The 21,463-nt window shown below is 47.8% G+C and overlaps 1 protein-coding gene across 1 annotated transcript in view; it reads left to right on the top strand.

Moving 5' to 3' along the window:
- The window catches only part of CLCN1 (chloride voltage-gated channel 1), a 1,282,884-nt gene that overhangs the window by 229,932 nt on the left and 1,031,489 nt on the right, over nt 1–21,463 (top strand). Inside the window, exon 2 of the mRNA XM_069650302.1 lies at nt 15,891–16,044. Within this exon, the coding sequence (XP_069506403.1) occupies nt 15,891–16,044 (154 nt within the window). The remainder of the gene's footprint in view (nt 1–15,890; nt 16,045–21,463) is intronic.

Raw genomic sequence — 21,463 nt, 5'->3', positions numbered from 1 at the left:
TATATATTTATTTTGGGGTCCGGGAGTAAACAAAATGGGTAAAACAAAAAAAAAAATTAAAAAGGGGCTTGGGCGGAATCCCCCCATTTCGAAAAAAAACGTATTGAAAAAAAAATTCGAATTTTTTTTTTTCGACATTTTTTTTTGACTTTCGACATTATTGTTTTCGAAATTATCACTATAAACCCATCGCACAATTGCAATTTGTCACTTTAGAGCAAGTCGAGAGTGCGAAGAGAGTGGAGACACAGTGAAGCGTCTACATCTGGGTGAGATCTTGTGGATCGAGACTCTCTCTTCCCTGCATCCAAGAGGAATGAACATGGAATTTGACTGAACTTGTTACATTCAGTAAGACTGGACCCAGAAATGGTTTAGATAGGGTAAGACCTTTGGAGAGATAATTGTATAGTGAATTTCACTTGAGTCTCAACTTTTGAGAACAGGGTTCTGGTGGCACATTTTCTTTTTTTCTTTTTTGTTCTTGATCTTGTTGCGGTTTATTGTATGGCAACACCAAGTCAGGGAGCTCCTTCCCCCACAATGAATGTGTCGCACAAGAAAGCGCTTTGGACTTTTATTAGGTTCTTTTTTTTATAAGGCCTCCAACACGTCTCGCACCCAAACTCAACAAATATCCAGTGCTGCAATGGACTAGGAACCAGGCCGGTGTGTATTAATAAGATGTTTATTCATTTATTTGTTGAAGTCAAATTAGAACACACAGATTACATCAGCCACCAATGTTGTGACAACACAAAATGAAATTATCCTTCTTGGTAAAGTACCAACACAGAGATGACACTAGAATATACTGTACAATAGTTTCCTTTTACATCACCCCCCCCCCCAACACAAGCAAAGCACACAAGAAAAATGAACCGAGTTACACATTTCTCCCAGAACCCCTCAGCCCCCAAACAGACTCTTTTGAATGGAAGGCAGTGGCAGGGAGTGGGAACGCAGTGGAAACATCAGATTACCCCAGCTGTAAGGGAATGTCCTCCAAAACTACACAAAACAGCTATTTCCTGTTTACTGTATGCCGACAACCTTATTCTCCTCATCCATACTCCTATCGGTCTTCAACATCAGCTAAACAACCTTCATCAATACATCCAGTCTAATAATCTTGAAATAAACAAACAAAAGACAAAGTTTATGATCCTAGAAATCCAAAAGAGAAAACACGAAAAGTCTTGGCTTAGACTGGATGGCAACTGTATAGAAAAAGTACAAGAATTTAAATACCTGGGGGTCATGCTCGACAGCACTCAACATGAAACTGCTATGCAAGTGTCTTTAAGATCTAAAACAATCAAACTGGCAGCACAAGGAAAAGCCATAGACAAAAAATGTGGCTGTTTTGCTTTGGTTCCAGTGTTGGAGTTTTACAAAAAGAAGGTGGTCCCCACACTGATTTACGGGGCAGATGCGATGCCAAACATCCCACAAGAAATTTGGCCAAAACGTGAAGCTCTATTTTGGAGAAAAGTTCTCGGCTTGCCCAGTTCCACTCCATTAGCATCCATACGGCGTGAACTAAGTTTGCTCTCCCTTCAAGGAACAGTCAAATCCAGCAAGTTGATGCTTTATCGAAAGTGTAGGATGGCCTCTGCACCTTCCATTTGCAACTTGATCAATCAAGAACTAGAGGCCTTACGATGCAAAAAACTTCTCGCCTGGCGAAATTCAAACATTTCCGCTCTGGACTCCATTGGATGCGACAAAGACACCTTATTCAATAACCCAGGTAGAATAAAAAAAACATGAAAGGAGCAAGATTGGATATCAATGCTTTCAGCAGCCGACAAAAACAAATTGACTGCTCATCTGCCACCCAACACAAAAAAACTAAATGAGCTCCAGAGTTTCATTGAAACATTCCCAAGTAAACAGGCAAGAGATCTCCTCCTCCGGTTGTCTCTCTTTCTCTTCCATTTTTGTTTAGGGTGGCACTGCACAGAGATAAGAGCCTTCCTTAAAGAGCTGCCCCCTCTTCCTTGCATCAAGTCACACTGTTATTTCTTGGAATTATCCCAGTAATTGTAATGCCAATAGTTGTTTACAGTACATCCCCCCTGAAGAATTTCCAGCTAACTACCCTCTTGAAGGATAATGGGAATGAAACATGTCGGGTTTTTTGTCTGTGAGAAAGATGTCACGGTTTTAATAAGGCATTAAGAGCTGCTTTATATCAAGAACTAACAACAGGATCTCATCATTAATTTAAGAGATTCAAAATTAGACATCAGATTTGTGGTTTGACCTAAGATGCTAATGTTTTATATTTGTTATGTTTTATGTTTTGTCTAGTACACAATTGGAGGTTTTTGGTTTGTAGTGTTAATAACAAACACAAAGAGTAACACTTTTTGCATTAACTGTCCTTCCGTTTTCTTGTTTATTAATGGTGTAGGTTTTTTTCTTCACGTTTACACAGAACTTTATTAGTCCTATCATAGGACCTCTTTTTTTCTTATCTGTTCTTTACTAGTTTTTTATTTCCATTCATATTTAGTTTCTTTCCGTTGCTCCACACTTTAGAATTATTGTGGTTGGTATGGTGTATTTAAGAAAAAAGGTTTTATAATATGAAATGAATTTTGTAATAAAGCATAGCAATATATATATTTTTTCAATGATGGTTGTAAGTGTAATTTGTTGCAACTAAGCAGGACAGTTCTTAAGGTATGTGAACAGTTCAATTTGGATCCCTAAGGGTGAGGTTATGAGAGGAGCTAGGACTCTTTCTTTTTAGACAGTACAAGTTCCATTGGGCACTGTCCTAGGCCTCTCCAAACAAAAAAACCCAGTCCTTTGTAAGTTCTATGGTAGACCTGATGGCCATCAGGACCAGCGGTAGTCAGATGTCCCAACTATGCCCAGAGTCTACCATAAACTTCTTTAGGATGCCCACAATCATTTTATTGTACCTCTTAACTCCCCCACTGAAAGCTGGTGGTAGGCAATGCAGAGTTTTCTCTTTACCCCGAGTATAGCCCATATCTTTCTCATCACTTCACTGGTAAAATGACTTCCTCGTCCGACTCAATCCTTAGGGGATGGACGAAATGTGAGAAGATGTGATTGATCATTAGGGCAGCAGCTGTTTCTGCATTACAATTTGGGGCCGGGAGACATTCCACCCACTTGGTAAACAAGCATGTCACCATTAATATGTACTTGTTTCCCCTAGAGGAGGGAATCTTGGGCCCGATGAAATCTACTTGCAAATCTGACCAAGGCAGTGTCATTCCCCTTTTCTGTAGGGGAGCTTGGTGGGTGAGGGAACATGGCTGAAACTGAGCACACACAAGACACCCCTTAAGTATTGGTCGAGGTCCCGACCCATATGTGGCCAGTATGCGACCTCTTGCAAGATTTCCAAAGTTGTATGGAACCCCCTCAGACCAGCTGTGGCCACTTCATGGGCGTGACTCAACATCAGGCTTCGGAATGAGGTAGGTGCCACTCACTGGTCACATCCAGAGATGGATCTCCTTACCAACAAACCGCCTTGGATTCGGAACATTTTAGAAAACTTCATCAACACCCAGAGATCCTCTTTCCCGATGTAATCAGATTCGGTCAGAGGAAAATTCACTGGGTCTTTAATGTGTTGATAAAATTTCCCAATAACTGGGTCCCCTTTTTGTGTCGTAATCAAATCAGCATCAGGGGTATCCTTACTCCACTGGGAAGTTGAGAGTTCATTTTGGGCAAGTGTTTAGGACCTGATGACTGAAGCAACCTGGATTTCCCCCAACAGGGATTCGGTTTCGATGAGATCCCCGTGGATGGCTCTGGTTTTGGCCAACTGGTCAGCCAAGTCATTTCCAGTTTTGTCTGGTCCCTTGATTTTGGTGGGTGTGACCTTTGATCTTTTTCCAGTAAATGGTCATCTCATTAGAGGTGACCAGATCATCAATGGATTGTATTAATTTCCCATGCTTGAGTGGTTTATTTGCACACAGCATGCCTCGATTTTCCCAGTTAATCAGGTGCTCCATAAACTCATTCCTGACATAATCTGAATCAGTGATTATGACTAGTTCTTTGAGTTGGTGGTGTGCTGCAGTGAAGATGGCTTGATGTACCGCCATCAACTCTGCCACCTGACTACTTCGGGGACCGATCTTGTACCCAGCAGAGGGCTCCAGGCCATCATTCACCCAGTAAATCTGAATGGCAGCTACCAGTTCTTTTTCCCCATGATTATCAACATGGCAGGAGCACCCATCCACATAAACTGTGCGTATCCCCAGGAACCTGTCTTCCTCATAGACTTTGTGCGGGGAAGTAGGGTACGCCTCCTTGTTGTCTTGGGTTTTTAGACTTTCGTCCTCGAGACAGTTTTCTTGAGCACAGTCAAGCAAGTCAGCCAATCCTTGCGCTAGGGGACTCTTCTTGTTCTGGCCATATATGACCGCCACAGGAAAGCCTTGCATGGACCGAATCCAGGAAGTAATTCTGGAATTATTCAGGTTCCCTGTTCAGATTCAGTCACTTTGAAGATATTTCAAGGGCTGGTGAGGAGTCTCGACAATGATGTGCTCCCACTGGATGAACGGGCAGTAATTCTCCAATCCCCACACCGTTGCCAGGAGTGCCTTCCCACAATTGTTGAATTTTACCCCCACAGAGGACAAAGTCTTGCTCGCATATAAGATGACTTTGTTGACCTTGTCGTGCATATCAGTCAAACTTCGAGCTGGTTTTTCATCATCTTTTGTTGTGGGATTTGGATTTTCTTCAGATTGTGGATTGGTGTAAAATGTTAGGGTATTTCCTTCCAGTGTGGAATGCCACTTAAAACTGGGAGGAAGGCTGATTTTAAAAAACGGAGAAGGGTTCCCATCACCAGTTTGCTCTCCTTCAGAGATGACAGTGATGTCTGGGACTTGATTGTTCCTAAAGTGGAATTCAATTTTGTTGGACCATTGTTCAATCATGTGGCATGTACCGTTTAAACTTGCATACTTTGTACTTTGTTTTAATTTGATTGGCCGGTTAGTCTGAGTCCAGAGGACCTTGTTCACATAGTCAATCAGGGGTGATAACCTCCGAAGGAGGTAATTCCCCAGGAGATAGGGTGTGCACTCTGGAGTGACGACTATCAACATGTGTTTCACCCTATGTCGCCCACTTTGGATTTCCAGATCTGCAGTCCCCTCGACGGAAATATCATTTCCATCAAAGTTTTGGAGTTGTCCAGGAAGAGGTGTGAGGGGAATTTTGTGACTTCCTGAATTCCTTTGGTCAAAGACATTTTTGGACAGAAGGGTGGCTTGGGATCCAGTATCCACAGGCGCGGAAAATGCACTTTGACCCTGTCTCTTGACAGAGGCATACAATCTCCCTTCCCTCTCCTCAAGGGGGCAAAGAAAATGTGAATTTTGGGCCAGCTTGGCAGTTAGTTTATTTATTTTGAACTCTGACACTGCATGATCTTGGGCAGTTTTCTGTGTTGGAGTTCGGGAATCTGTAAAGAAAATTTGGCACCCAGATATCTGTGGGACTGTGAAATCCCCTTTTCCCCTGATTCTCTGCTGTGCCCCTTTTCCTGGAAACAGTTGCTTGAACCGGTTTGTGGGGGGGGATCTATAATTTCTTTCAGAGTTCTCTGGATGACATTGTTGGGGTTCAGGAACGGGTGGTTCTGGGTCAGTCTCCATACTTACCCAGTCTAAGTTATGGTCTTTTGGGGCCCATTTTCCTTGGGAGGGATCCTCCATCCCTTAAAGAGAAGATTTTATTCCCTGAATGCTCCAGGGATTCGTCCCCTTCAAACGGGATGACGCGGACTTCCTGCATAAAATGGGTCTTCTTTGTCCCTTGGTTTCACCTACTTACCCTAGATTCCAGTCTTTCAGGGATAGGAGATTTGAGTTCAGTTTTCAGAGGTTTCTAGTGGTTTTTCTCAGATGAGAAGGAAGTTTCCTCTAGGGATTTGCCTTCCCCTTGCCCCCAGGCCTCCTCCTCTGGAACCTGTTGATTGTCAGGGTTTTCTCCCCGTCATTGCTCTGGGGCACCAGACCCAGTTTTTGAGCTGTTCTGGGCAGCCATGTTCATTTGAGGGCTCTGGTGAGCCCACAACATGCGACCCAGGTCTTGTGTCAGACTTTGGACATGGCACTCCAGTTGCAACATCCTTTCTGGTTGGTATGGGGGTCTAGAGTCATATCTTTGCTGCTCTTGGGAAGGGTAGCTGTCCCTTCTCCCAGAGTAGCTCGGGTATTGAGGGTTTCCCTGGTAGCCCGCCATCCTTGGTCTCCCTTCTCCCCGATTTGGGGCTCTATTGTCCTTAAAATGTGGGGAGAGAGAGGAGAATTGTTCTGGAAGTTGGGGTTTGGAGAGTATCTGGGAAAGAAGCTTAAGTTAGAGGGTGGAGTATTTTTTCCCTCCTGAGGGAACTTTTGAGGGAAGTTCCGAAGGAAGTTTTGAGGGCAGTTTTGATGGAAGTTTTGATCGGCCGTATTTACCTGATTGGACCCCCCCTCTTGAGCCGGGGGAGTCCATACAAACTACAAGATGGGTCTGTTACCCTTGTACCCACTTAGCCGCAAAAACCTGGAACAACATCCTGAAAGAAATAAGAAACACCAAAGACCACCTACAATTCAGAAAATGACTAAAAACCTCCCTCTTCAACACCACAGATTCAAACTGAAAAAAACAAAACGACCGAACGGGAAACACAAAAAAGGATGACTAAATTTAAGATGACGCTGACAACACCCAGAACCGACCAGAGAAACTCTTACTACAACAAGAGAGACAATGCTAAGTCAAATAGGACACAAGCGACACCCATGAGTACAGAAATCAGCATCCCTAGCCGACTCCAGCCAAAAACCTCACCCGCCCCATAATTGCTACCAGGTATTATACTTGTATAGAGTTGTGTGAATGTCAGCACTGGCCCCACTTGAATAAAGTTGTGGACATTGGCATGGGCACTGACAGTATGGAGTTGTGAATGAAGGCAGGTGCCGCCCCTGGATGTAATTGCAAGTGTTGGCATGTGCCACGTTTCGAAGGGACTGGGAGCGATAGAGGAGTATTTTTAGGCCCCCCATTTCTAAGTCCAAAATGGGGGTATTCTTCACCTCTGCCACATTTGCAGCAGCGGGTGTGGTTGATGGTCTGGGATTTTTGGGGTAATTTTTATTCTCAACTGGCTTTTGGACTTCATAAATCTGGGTGGCCTGTTCTATTACCCAATCCAGGGTCCTTTGCTCATGGAAGTCCCTAACCAGTTGGGTCATTATGTACTTAGGGAGGGCATGAATGACCTCCCTGCTATTGGTGCGCACCTGTCTAGAGGTCTGGGCAAATGCTCGCTTTAGTTCTTGCACAAACTGCAGGAGACTAAACTCCTCACTTTGTGCATTTCTGGCCTGTGTTGCCTGCTCTAGGTCAAATCCCACTTGCCTCACAGGTCCCATTAATTTTTCATTTTCTATCACTCTTTCACTCAGTTCCTGAGAACATAACTCGCTTTTCTCCATGTCCTTCCTTAAATGGTACACTTCCTGACACAGTGCCCCTTCCCCGCAAGTGCAGGTGCCCTTACCCAGCAAGCGCAGTTGCCCCTTCCCCAGCAAGTGCTGGTGCCCCAACCCCAGCAAGCGCAGGCACCCCTTCCCCTGCAAGCACAGGTGCCCTTCCCCGACAAGCATAGTTGGCCCTTCCCCAGCAAGCACAGGTGATCTTCCACAGCAAGCGCAAGTGGCCCTTCCCCAGCAAGCATAGGTGCCCCTTCCCCAGCAAGCGCAAGTGCCGTTCCCCAGCAAGCACAGGTGCCCCTTCCCCAGCAAATGCAGGTGTCCCTTCCCCAGCAACGGCATGTCCCTCTTCCCCAGAAAGGGCAGGAGCCCCTTCCCCAGCAAGTGCAGGTGCCCCTTCCCCAGCAAGTGCAGGTGCCCCTTCCCCTGCAAATGCAGGTGCCCTTCCCCAGCAAGCGCAGGTTCCCCTTCCCCAGCAAGTGCAGGTGCCCCTTCCCCAGCAAGTTCAGGTGCCCCTTTCCCCGCAAGGGCATGTGCCCTTCTCCAGCAAATGCAATTGCCCCTTCCCCAGCAAGCGTAGGTGCCCTTCCCCAGAAAGCGCAAGTGCCCCTTCCCCAGCAAGTGCAGGTGCCCCTTCCCCAGCAAGCGCAGGTGCCCCCTCCCCAGCAAGCACAGGGCCCCTTCCCCAGCAAGCGCAGGTGCCTCTTCCCCCGCAAGCGCAGATGCCCCTTCCCCAGCAAGCGCAGGTGCCCCTTCCCCAGCAAGCGCATGTGCCCTTCTCCAGCAAGCGCAGTTGCCCCTTCCCCAGCAAGTGTAGGTGCCCTTACCCAGCAAGCACAAGTGCCCCTTCCCCAGGAAGCGCAGGTGCCCCCTACCCAGCAAGTGCAGGGCCCCTTCCCCAGCAAGTGCAGGTGCCCCTTCCCCAGCAAGCACAGGTGCCCCCTCCCCAGCAAGCGCAGGTGTCCCTTCCCCAGCAAGCACATGTGCCCTTCTCCAGCAAGCGCAGTTGCCCCTTCCCCAGCAAGTGTAGGTGCCCTTACCCAGCAAGCACAAGTGCCCCCTCTCCAGCAAGTGCAGGTGCCCTTCCCCAGCAAGCGCAGGTGCCCCTTCCCCAGCAAGCGCAGGTGCCCCTTCCCCAGCAAGCACAGGTGCCCCCTCCCCAGCAAGCGCAGGTGTCCCTTCCCCAGCAAGCACATGTGCCCTTCTCCAGCAAGCGCAGTTGCCCCTTCCCCAGCAAGTGTAGGTGCCCTTACCCAGCAAGCACAAGTGCCCCCTCTCCAGCAAGTGCAGGTACCCTTCCCCAGCAAGCGCAGGTGCCCTTTCAGACATACTACCTCGGCGGCAGCGGGATTAACTCATTACCTGGGGCAATACACCCATATGTCTTGAACCCACCCATCATTGCATGGGCTGCGAGATGGAAAATGTGCATTACACTTTCACCTGTTTTCCCTTAGAGCAATGGTGGACCGGCCTACAGGTACCTCTGGAGAGTTCTCGATGGGCCACTGGTGTGGGTGCCCTGGTTTCCTGTTCCTCTTGCCCTCTCTACTGGGTACATGACAACCTTCCTTATTTGTCGCCTCAACCCCCCACGCCCCTCTAGAGCAGTGGTCTTCAAACCTTTTTGACCTGGGCCCCCCCTGAGCAAAATTTGGACAGGCCGGGCACCCCCAAAAATGGCAAATGGACAGTAAGTCCAAATGGCTTTGAACTATTGTGCGCCGTCACCGCAACCTACTCCCAATATAGTCCCTGGGCTCCCCACCTCTCCCATCCCAGTCGCTGGGCTCACTCATCCCACTCCTACCCAGTCCTTGGGCTCCCCCCACCCTGCTCCCAACACTAGCCCTGTGTTCCCCCCACCCCATTCCCAACAGAGTATGAGGGCCAGTGGGAGCTGGTGAATTCTTAAGTGGCAGGGCATAAATATTTCCCATAAAAACGCCATAGCGACCTTGCGCAGCGAGCGAGCCTGAACCAATCAAGGGGGGCTCGGGCAGTTTTCCCCCCATGAATTTTTTTAAAATAATGAGTTCAAATGTTGCATTTTAGAGCATACTTTTAAAATAAAATCAGTAAAAAGCCAAACAGTTTGCAATTGGTGCTGAGGGGTCAAGGGGGAAAGCATGGCATTTTTGACTGGACATCTATGCTAGATATCCCGTAAAAAAAATACCATCCCTGTCCCCTGGGCTCCACAGCGCCTCAGAAGGAGAGCTGATTTTGGCAGGTGGGTGGGAGAGTGGTGCAACAAAAGCATATTTAAAAGGGCTTTGTTGTACAACCCTCCGTCCCCCTTTTCCCCCCACTCACCAAAATCAGCTCAATGGACCAAAACAAACACACGCACGAACACACATTCACACAGTAATGACTCTACACCCATCACCATACACTCATAACACATGCATGCACGCACCCAGACAAATATTTAAATAAAAAAGAAATGAACATAAAAGTACTTTCTGCGGGGAGCTGCGCATGGGTGCTGTAACGCCCCACTCCAGGTTGCTCTGTTCGTATGTATGAGGAGGCGCAGGAGCTCCCCCTCGCACATGCAGTGCCCCAGCCAGCATTTCCAATGAGCTATGCAAGGCTGGTGAAACAAAACACCCCCAACCTTGCATGGCTCAGTGAGCATGTGCGGCTGGGGTACTGAACTGTCAAAAGGGAAACAGTATTTTCCTTTGACAGCTCAACCAGCCTAGGAGCAGCTGGGAAAAGCAGCTGAGGGAGTGCTCAGTGTTTCACTGGGCTGGCTCCTCGGCTCCTCCATAATGGGTGAGGTGGCCACTGGGTGGGCGCCCCCTCGGCCATTCAGGATGAGCCGCCAGGCTCGCACTGGCCTATAGGGCAACATGGCAATGCCTGTACCAAAAACGCAAAATGCTAGTGTAGGCCAATCAAAATGGGCCACTTTTTTGGCCAATGTGGGCCAGTTTGATGAGTTACTTTACTATGCAGGCAGTAGTTTTGACCATTGTTGCTAAATAAATATTCTTTAAATATCACAATTTGCTTACATTTGAACAAAAACACCCCTTTGGATACTATTCAAACAGTCTGTGACTAAATGAATGAATATTCATTTGCAACTGTGGGCCACTTTTTCATTGGTGCCTAAGACAGTTCTATGGTCCAGTCCGACCATGTGAGCCACCCCTGCCCATTTCCTCCAATCTAACATTTTCTTTTTACATTTCATGCTGGGCTCTCGCACCCCCCAAAGCTTGAAGACCTCTGCTGTAGAGTAAGGGACTTGAATCCCCTCCTGTCTCTATTGCTCAACTGGGCGAGCTTGAATGGCGGCCACTCTGGATATGCTCTCAAGGAAGCACAAGCAGGCCGTCGGGTGCCAGTGAGGAGCAGACACACCACCTCTACCCACTGAGCACAACCACCCCTCCCCCATCCGCCCAGCACAGCCACCTCCCCAGTAGTATGACACAGGCTCACATCAATTAGTATGTTGGCTCTTGCCTGGATGATGGAGAAAATAAGTCTAGGATCACTCATTCTAGCTCACACATTCACATATAGTTGCACCTGACTATGTGACAAGAACTGGGAAACAGTGTGCTCAAGAGCAGTGTGAAACCCCGTCAGGGGTCAGCAAATGGCTTTTTTAGTAGAGGGTGCACAAGGGAGGGCTTGAGGGCATTGAGGGAAAGAGCCTCTAGCAAAAGAGTAGTTGCAGAGGGCAGACAAGGAAGGGGCGAGAATGTCGACGCTGTCCTTGATGGTTCTGAGGAGCAGGGTAGCACCTGTTTAGAGGAGACTTTCATAGAGCGGACAACTCGAGATCTCCTCTAGTTCAATAAGAGAGAGGGAGGCGAGTGTGGCGGATCCGAAGAGGTGGAAGAAGGAGTGGGTGGAGGTAGGGAGCAGATGACAGAGAGGGAGATTTTGCGAAAAAGTGGGAGGCCAGTGTGGAGCATGAGGCCTGGGAGGGAGGAGGAGAAGAGGAGACAGCAGTAGGATTGGCGAGTTCCTTGCTGATTTTAAGGAGTTCAGCCATGTTAGTGGCTCCATAGATATGCGCTTGGACATGGGCTCTTTTCTTGAAGTAGATGGAGAGACGGTATTGCCTTTGGAGTCGGCGGCAGGCCAGTTTGTCAGGGGATGATCTAGATATCTGCCACTTCCTCTCTGGTGCTCAAAGCGTCTAAGTCAGAGTCATACCAAGAGTTGCATTCAGAGGCCGCTTCATGCAGATCCTCATGACAGGGGCAAGGATGTCCAGGGTGTTAGTGATAGAGATAGAGATATGGAGGTGAGGACAGAGTCAGGGGGAGAGTCCAGAGCAGGGGACGGGGGAGGGATGAAGGAAGAAGCAAAGGCAGCGACTGACACACGCTTCATCGGTCGAATGACAGAGGAGACTGGCAGTGCTGGGGGATGGAGACTGGGGACTGCAGAGGTATGAAAGCAAGAGATGAGAGAGTGGTCAGACCAGGAGAGAGTGGTAGTGAAGGGGTGGAAAGAGGGATGTCTGTTGAGATGAGGGCATCCAGGGTGTGCCCTGCAGAGTGGGTTGGGTCAGAGGGGAAGATAGTGAGGGAGAGAGTGTTGCAGTGGTCACGGAAGAGAGCAGTGGCCACATCTGTGGAGTCGAGATGGATGTTGAAGTCCCAGAGGAAGATAAGTTTGGCAGAAGAGGCAAGAAGAGGGGAGGTGAGGTCGGCCCATTCCGAGAGGAAAAGCGAGGAAGACACTAGGAGGCGATATGTGGGTGTTCTGCACTTCACTCTGCAATGAAGTTGAAGTCACAGACATTCTCAGTGCTACATCACAGATAGTTTTGTGGAACTACAAAGGGGGAAATGTCTCTAAAAAACACTTTTTGGGGTGTATCCATCAATGGTGATTTTTTAAAGGTACGTGGTGAAATTCTTCTAATAATAATAATGATTATTATTATTGTTATTATCATTAGGCTATTTATTGAGTGCAAACTGAACTTCAGGCGGCAACTAAACAGTTTACAATCATAGGGGGAAGAAAACAGCGACGGCAGCAGAGAAACAGGAAGCGGGGAGCTAACGATAGGGTGGGGGAGGGCAACAAGGGATCTACAAATATCCAGGGCAGGAAACAGTGGGGAGCAGATCACCCAGGGCAGGAAACAGTGGGGAGCAGATCACCCAGTGTCACGTAGGGTGGGGAGCTGCAGGTGTGTGGACCTAGTAACCAGGCCAGGAAACGGTGGGGAGAAGATCACCCAGTGTAGGGTGGGGAGCTGCAGGTGTGTGGACCTAGTATCCAGGGCAGGACACAGTGGGGAGCAGATCACCCAGGGCAGGAAACAGTGGGGAGCAGATCACCCAGGGCAGGAAACAGTGGGGAGCAGATCACCCAGTGTCACGTAGGGTGGGGGGCTGCAGGTGTGTGGACCTAGTAACCAGGCCAGGAAACGGTGGGGAGCAGATCACCCAGGGCAGGGCACAGTGGGGAGCAGATCACCCAGGGCAGGAAACAGTGGGGAGCAGATCACCCAGGGCAGGGTACAGTGGGGAGCAGATCACCCAGGGCAGGAAACAGTGGGGAGCAGATCACCCAGTGTCACGTAGGGTGGGGAGCTGCAGGTGTGCAGACCTAGTATCCAGGGCAGGACACAGTGGGGAGCAGATCACCCAGTGTAGGGTGCGGAGCTGCAGGTGTGCAGACCTAGTATCCAGGGCAGGACACAGTGGGGAGCAGATCACACAGTGTAGGGTGGGGAGTTGCAGGTGTGCAGATCTAGTATCCAGGGCAGGAAACAGTGGGGAGCAGATCACCCAGTGTAGAGTGAGGAGTTGCAGGTGTGCAGACCTAGTATCCAGGGCAGGAAACAGTGTGGAGCAGATCACCCAGTGTAGGGTGGGGAGTTGCAGGTGTGCGGACCTAGTATCCAGGGCAGGAAACAGTGGGGAGCAGATCACACAGTGTAGGGTGGGGAGTTGCAGGTGTGCAGATCTAGTATCCAGGGCAGGAAACAGTGGGGAGCAGATCGACCATTGTCACCTAGGGTGGGGAGCTGCAGGTGTGCAGACCTAGTATCCAGGGCAGGACACAGTGGGGAGCAGATCACACAGTGTCACGTAGGGTGGGGAGTTGCAGGTGTGCAGATCTAGTATCCAGGGCAGGACACAGTGGGGAGCAGATCACCCAGTGTAGAGTGGGGAGTTGCAGGTGTGCAGACCTAGTATCCAGGGCAGGAAACAGTGGGGAGCAGATCACCCAGTGTAGGGTGGGGAGTTGCAGGTGTGTGGACCTAGTATCCAGGGCAGGAAAGAGTGGGGAGCTGATCACCCAGTGTAGGGTGGGGAGTTGCAGGTGTGTGGACCTAGTATCCAGGGCAGGAAACAGTGGGGAGCAGATCACCCAGGGCAGGGCACAGTGGGGAGCAGATCACCCAGTGTAGGGTGGGGAGCTGCAGGTGTGCAGACCTAGTATCCAGGGCAGGAAACAGTGTGGAGCAGATCACCCAGGGCAGGAAACAGTGGGGAGCAGATCACCCAGTGTCACGTAGGGTGGGGGGCTGCAGGTGTGCAGACCTAGTATCCAGGGCAGGAAACAGTGGGGAGCAGACCACCCAGTGTAGGGTGGGTAGTTGCAGGTGTGTGGACCTAGTAACCGGGGCTGGAAACAGTGGGGAGCAGATCACCCAGTGTCACGTAGGGTGGGGAGCTGCAGGTGTGTGGCCAGGCTAGGAAACAGTGGGGAGCAGATCACCCAGTGTAGGGTGGGGAGTTGCAGGTGTGCAGACCTAGTAACCAGGGCAGGAAACAGTGGGGAGCAGATCACCCAGTGTCATATAGGATGGGGAGCTGCAGGTGTGCAGACCTAGTATCCAGGGCAGGAAACAGTGGGGAGCAGATCACCCAGTGTAGGGTGGGGAGCTGCAGGTGTGTGGACCTAGTAACCAGGGGAGGACGCAGTGGGGAGCAGACCACCCAGGGTAGGGCACAAGGGGGAGCACATCACAGTGTCACCTAGGGTGGGGAGTTGCAGGTGTGTGGACCTAGTAACCAGGGCAGGAAATAGTGGGGAGCAGATCACCCAGCCTAATGTAGGGTGGGGAGAGGAGGGTGTGTAGACCTAGTAAGCAGGGGAGGAAACAATGGGGATCAGATCACCCAGCCTAATGTAGGGTGTGGAGAGGAGGTTGTATGGACCTAGTAAGCAGGGGAGGAAATAATGGGGAGCAGATCACCCAGCCTAATGTAGGGTGGGGAGAGGAGGGTGTATGGACCTAGTAAGCAGGAGGAAACAGTGGGGATCAGATCACCCAGCCTAATGTAGGGTGGGGAGAGGAGGGTGTGTAGACCTAGTAAGCAGGAGGAAACAGTGGGGATCAGATCACCCAGCCTAATGTAGGGTGGGGAGAGGAGGGTGTGTGGACCTAGTAACCAGGGCAGGAAATAGTGGGGAGCAGATCACCCAGGGCAGGGCACAGTGGGGAGCAGACCACCCAGTGTCACCTAGGGTGGGGAGTTGCAGGTGTGGGGAGCTGCAGGTGTGCAGACTTAGTATCCAGGGCAGGAAACAGTGGGGAGCAGATCACCCAATGTCATGTAGGGTGGGGAGCTGCAGGTGTGTGGCCCTAGTAACCAGGGGAGGACACAGTGGAGAGCAGATCACCCAGGGCAGGGCACAGTGGGGAGCAGATCACACAGAGCATGGCACAGTGGGGAGCAGATCACCCAGTGTCACCTAGGGTGGGGAGTTGCAGGTGTGGGGAGCTGCAGGTGTGCAGACCTAGTATCCAGGGCAGGAAACAGTGGGGAGCAGATCACCCAATGTCATGTAGGGTGGGGAGCTGCAGGTGTGTGGACCTAGTAACCAGGGGAGGACACAGTGGGGAGCAGATCACCCAGGGCAGGGCACAGTGGGGAGCAGATCACACAGAGCATGGCACAGTGGGGAGCAGATCACCCAGTGTAACCTAGGGTGGGGAGTTGCGGGTGTATGGACCTAGGTGTTAGGGAGGAGCCATTCCTTGAAGATATTCACCCTCCCTGACAGTGAAGGCATCTACGGCTAGTAAAGCGGGTCCCTGGAGGTACATCATGACTTTTGAAGGTCTAGTGGTCTTTGGGGCACCCTAGTATGGAAGGAGTGGGGTTGAGTCCCATCATTTCCCCAATAAATAACTGTATGTAAGAGTTCTTAGAGACACATGTATACACGCTCCCAGCTGACATTCCTTTCATGTAAAGCCATGAATGTCTAAAGGGGATACTAATGTGTTCTTTTTTAATACTTTCTAGGCATCGTTCATTAGGTTCTGGGGAACAGGCCGTGCTCCCTGTATCTTTTCATGGCTTGGCTCCAGGAACCGGAAGCAGCAGGAGCAGGTTTGGGCCCATCTCACTCCCTCTTCTCTCCCCACAGATCTACGGGCAGTACACGGACCAGCTCTCGGACTTTGCTCGTAGGGAGGCAGCCAAGCTCCTGCAGGAGAAGCAGGCCAAGGGGCGCAAGGCCAGCAGCCCAAAGCGCGACAGTGAACCGGACGTCAAGCGCCCACACTACTCCAAATGGCAAGGTAGGCACTAGGGGCGTGGGTGTCGGGCAGGGGAGGCTGAGGGAGGCTGTGTGGCATGGCATGATCCCGCACTCCTAGGGTGGTCTTTCTCTCTGGGCACAGCACCGGTCCCTGGGACTCCTGCTCCGCCGGAAGTGCTTGCACTGTGTCTGCACCTGTGGCAAGGGAAGGCGCCCTTCCTTAGAAGCACTGCCACACAGCACAAGGTGGGGCTGACACCTAATGCCCCACATCAGATGAAGCTGCATTACAAGGCTCTCTATAACCAGAAAAGTGCTATTTTCCAAATACACATCTGAGGTGAAGGCCCACCAATGTGGGTCGTTGCTGGCCACATAATCCTTTATTTGCACTCATTTTATATTAATCCGTGTTCCATAGCACTTAATTCAGGGACCCAAAGCGCCCCCAGAAGAATGTGTTCTGGGCTCCTAAACCCTTGTGCTTTTCTTCTTTCCCTGGTTCCCACTCCCTAATTACTCCACGTGTCCCTTAGTTATTACTTCTCTTTGGTACCAAATAACACATCAATGTTATTCATCAGCAAATGTTAACTTCAAAATGTTTGAAACAGCACATTGGGTGCAGACGGGTGCATTGGGTGCTGAGGGGTGCATTGGGTGCAGAGAAGGAATAACTGTCCTGACACGAAGTATTAAATATACATTAATAAGGATCAGAGCCCAATTTATCAGCTCCCCCATCCCCAGCACACATAAATGCCAGACAGCTGGCTACATCTGTTGATATATCTGTCAATAAAGGTCAAGTAATATTGTACAACATTTTGAATATTGATTTCAAATAAAAGAATGATGCTTTTTAATATTTTTTATATGCATTAATACTGCAATACATCCAAAATGTAACAATCTTGAGCAATAGTCGATGCCCGGTTGAAGTTGATGCTCATCGCGTTTTGGGGAATAACCCCCCTTCTTCAGCAGCTTGGTACACTAAACAAGAAGAATTCAATACATTTTTATTGCTCTCTTCAAGAAGACTATCCATTCGTCGACCATCACCAATTGTGCGAGCCTAAGTCAACATGCTAAGGGTTCACAGTCTAGCCATAACGAGGGCATTGAGGCAATATAATGGATTCTTCTGAACTGGTGAGGGGGGACAGAATTTTCCTCATTGAACTAATTACAATCATATTTTTCAATAACTATTTTATATACCAAGGCAAATTCTATGGCCAGGCCCCAGGAACCTCAATGGGCTCAGCCATGGCCCCAGTATACGTGAACATCTTTGTGTACTGGCTTCAATAGACATTCATTTTGGACGATCCTCAATGGTTGGGGAAATTGGTCCTTTGGAAATGCTATATTGACGATATTTTTGGGATATGGAGGGGTAACAGAGAAGAATTTAGGATATTTCTTAAACATCTTAATGATATACACACACACAATTTACCCTTGAAATTGGCGAACCCTGGTTACATGTTTTAGGCGTAGAGTTGAAGATTGCGAGCAATAGGATAGTGACATGTTCATATCGGAAACCTACTGATGTGAACAATTTATTGTACTACGCTAGCTTCCATCCTAGAGCAATGACCAAAATAGCCAGATCTTGAGATTAAAAAGGAACGCTACATATCCAGAAACATTCAATACAGAATGCCACAACTTGGAAGATCGTTTCATGAATAGGGGGTACCCAGAGGAAGTAATGAATGAAGCAACGGAAAGAGCTGCCCAAATCTCGAGGGAATCGCTATTGAGAGTGACACATATAGAAGTGGACACTCAACTTCTGTATGTCTCAAAATACTCTAGACAGACTTTTCAGATTGGGAGAATCTTGAAGAAAAATTGGGATATTTTCAAGAATGATTCTTAACTTTCAAAATTGTTTCCAAAGGCTCCCATGATGGCCAATCTAAGGGATATGCGTGTTTGGGCTGAGAAACCGCCTGGGGCCGGCAAATGCCTCTAAATACTCACAGGAAGGGAACATTCCAATGTTTGGGGTGTCAGAATTGTAATAATGTATTGAAGGAAGAAACCATCAGACATTCACATATTGGAAAAGAAATCTAACTAAGGGGTTATTCCACATGCATGACTACAGAGATCATTTGTGTCATTAAATGCCCCTTGTGGTTTATTGCATGTGGGACAAACATCGAGAATGGCAAGGGACAGGTGGACAGAACACAAGTCCAATGTCCATACAGGCAATGCCAAGTCACCAGTTGGACAACATTTTAAGGACACACATCACACAATTGCCCAAATGCAATTCAAGATAGTAGAAGTAGTGAAAGCACTGTTACGAGGGGGAGATTGCAATAAATGCTTATTCCAAAGGGAATTATATTGGATACACCTGTAGGATACTGTTCCCGCGAGGGGACGACGAGGATTGGATAGCTGATTGATGAACATCTGTAAACCAACGTTGGTTATGGAAAGTACGGGCTATGCATACTGTTTTGTTTAGCATTTGGGTCCAGTTGTGGGCAATAATTATGACTGAAACCAATGTTTACATCTAATCTGTGGATCAATATTATTAATCAATGTGAATGCCAACATGCCTGGTGGGCAGGATTTACAGAGAGTAGAATTTCACACGATGGATGCGCCTCAGTCTGCAATAAGAATGCAAAGAATTGGGAATTATGTGTGAATTATTGTTGGGAGAGACTAACAGAGCTCCATCCAGGGTCATTCTTTATTCCAGTCAATCATCGGATGACATTTAATTTCAAAACTCTTTAAGTACAAACATTCTGGGTAAATACACTATCCGTTTATAATAGAAGCTTCGACATGGCCGTCACAGTTTTTTGATTTAAAGCATAATCCGCTGATAGCAAATTAATTGAAGAGCACAAATATCCTTCTATATGTTGTATTCACATTTGGACTCCTAAAATTGCCACCACACTGATCCACACCATTCGTTACCCAAGACGGACCTCCCAAGGTGGCCATTACGCTGGTCTACATTGCAACATGATTCGTCGATAACACGCGGATCACATGGCACTAGATACTTCTGGGTTCAGATATCTATCCGCTGTAGCACGCAGGATTAACAGTCTCTACAGATGCAGAGACCAGTTGGTTTTGACTGCTTTGCTCTAAACTAAAGTTGGAAGAGGTAAGGCCCCCAAGAAGGGGGACCCTGATGATCGAATCATTTAATTTATCCATATGTAGGCCCTTATATGGGGTCTGTTCATTGTAGGTCACAGAAACGAGACACTGAGAATTCTCCTTTCAAGTTTTGTCATCATAATCAGATCGGGAATTTCATTTTAAGAATCTTCATGAGAATTGGAGAGATTTTTGAAGGTAGAAAGACCATCAATAAGAGGCGTCTTTGGTTGCCAGTAGCTCTTGCAGTAATTGTGTACTCATTTGGGTTAAACATTTCTTTACAGCACGCCATAGAGAAACGACACCCAATGTAATTTATGGGCAGAGTGCCCCTGAATCTCTATAGATAACTGCAAGATTAGGTAGGTGGTTGGTTACACTTCCCATTTTTTGCACAATGGTGACTTTGGGGTCACGTATAAGTGGTGTACTTGAGATTACATATGAGCAGGTGGGAGACCTTGATGAACAATCTTTTGGTATGACAATGGAAATCATTTAGAACAGATGCAATTGAGGGTGATGGGCACTTTGACTTCAATTGTTAACAGGGCGTGATATAGGAGTAAGATCATGCATTTAGGCATCTGGTGTAATTCTGAACATGGGTGTGACTCGGGTGGAGGCTTCATAGATTGTGAACCCTTGGCATGTTGTCTTAGGCTCGCACAATTGGTGATGGTGGACGAACAGATAGTCTGTTTTAAGAGAACAATAAATGTGTATTCAATTTTTCTTGTTTAGCGTACCAAGCTCCTGAAGAAGGTGTTTTATTCCCTGAAACACGCTGAGCATCAACTTCAATCGGGCATCGACTATTTCTCAAGATTGTACATTTTTAGATGTATTAAAGTATATACGTATATAAAAAAAAAAAACATCCAATTTTTTTCTTTGAAATCAATATTTAAAATGTTGTACAATATTACTTGACCATTATTGACAGATATATCAACAGATGTAGCCAGCTGTCTGGCATTTTGGTGAGCAGGGGGCGGGAGTGCTCATAGATTGGACCCTCATCCTTATACATGTATATTTACTGCTTCATGTCAGGGCAGTTATTCCTCCTTTGCACCCAAGTTTTGTGAACATTGAATGAAAAATCATTTGTAATTCTGTGGATCCGTTCATGAGTGCACCAAATTGCACATTTGGTATTCGTAATTTAGTACAGGCACATACCGACCAATGGGATCAGCTAAAGTGAATGCTTTGAATTCTTTTATTTTACTGCATCATAATGCCCATTATTTAATAACATAAGGTATTATTAATTAATTCATCTTTTATAACACATGTAATACCAGAGACCAGTCTCTATGGGCGGGACGAGGATTCAAACCTGTGTTGCTCTGAGTTGTCTTGCTTCCAAGACAAGCGCGTTCCCCATGAGTTATCCTCCCAGCCCATTATGTGACCTAATTCTCAGGTGAGAAGGGACAGCATTAGTTTCGGTCCCCAATTGATATCAGGAACCTTCATCAGGATGCAAAACATATTAACACAGGGCCATCGGTACAGAAACTGATCTGTTGCTGTCTGTGTTAGTGGGAGGACTTATATTTCATTATGACGACACTTCTTGGTTATGCCCAATATAAAATTCTATATAAATGCCCAAACAAACTTCTTACTGTTAGGCAGAATCCTGTGCAGTGCCCTTAGGGAACACTACAGACAATTAAGACTACAGGTGGTAGTACAATTTCACCTTTGGTACAAGCCTGTACTACACAGTTATGGTGGTAGCAGTGGCTGAGCAGCCAGACTTATCTCAAGAGCAAATGAGCAGTAGCAGAGATTACACAAAGGACCACAATTACTGTGACTCACACAAACACTGACTCAAGGTTTCTGGTTAAAAAATATAAGTACATTTATTTTTAAACCATCTGTTCACAAAACACTTCACTTCTATTAAACAAAACCACACTCTAAATATAGCACACACACACAACCAATTCCTTTGGTTCAGGTCAATTCAAGGTAAGTACATTGGGATTTTACAGACCGGTGTTGTGAAACAAAAGATGTTACCGGGGTTTAAGCAGCGCTCACTTTTCGACAGTAATGACAGTTCGGTCTTACGAAAGAAAAGCGTACCCGCGGGAAGAATTGTGACCGTATTCAAAACACATTTAGCACATTGAATAAAAACCAAGGAATAGGGGATAAAAATCATAGGCAATACTTTTGTCAAGGCACTCGAATCAGAGGACGTGTTCTAAGAGACAGATAAAGTCAATAGGCCTGCGCCAGTGTCGAATGGAGCAGGGCTCTGTTGTCGAGGAACA

This window comes from Ambystoma mexicanum, chromosome 3p (assembly GCF_040938575.1).
Source record: "Ambystoma mexicanum isolate Mex_15411 chromosome 3p, UKY_AmexF1_1, whole genome shotgun sequence".
Taxonomy (NCBI): Eukaryota; Metazoa; Chordata; class Amphibia; order Caudata; family Ambystomatidae; genus Ambystoma; species Ambystoma mexicanum.
The sequence above is the reverse complement of the archived record's forward strand: the minus strand, read 5'-3'. Positions and strand labels throughout refer to the sequence as shown.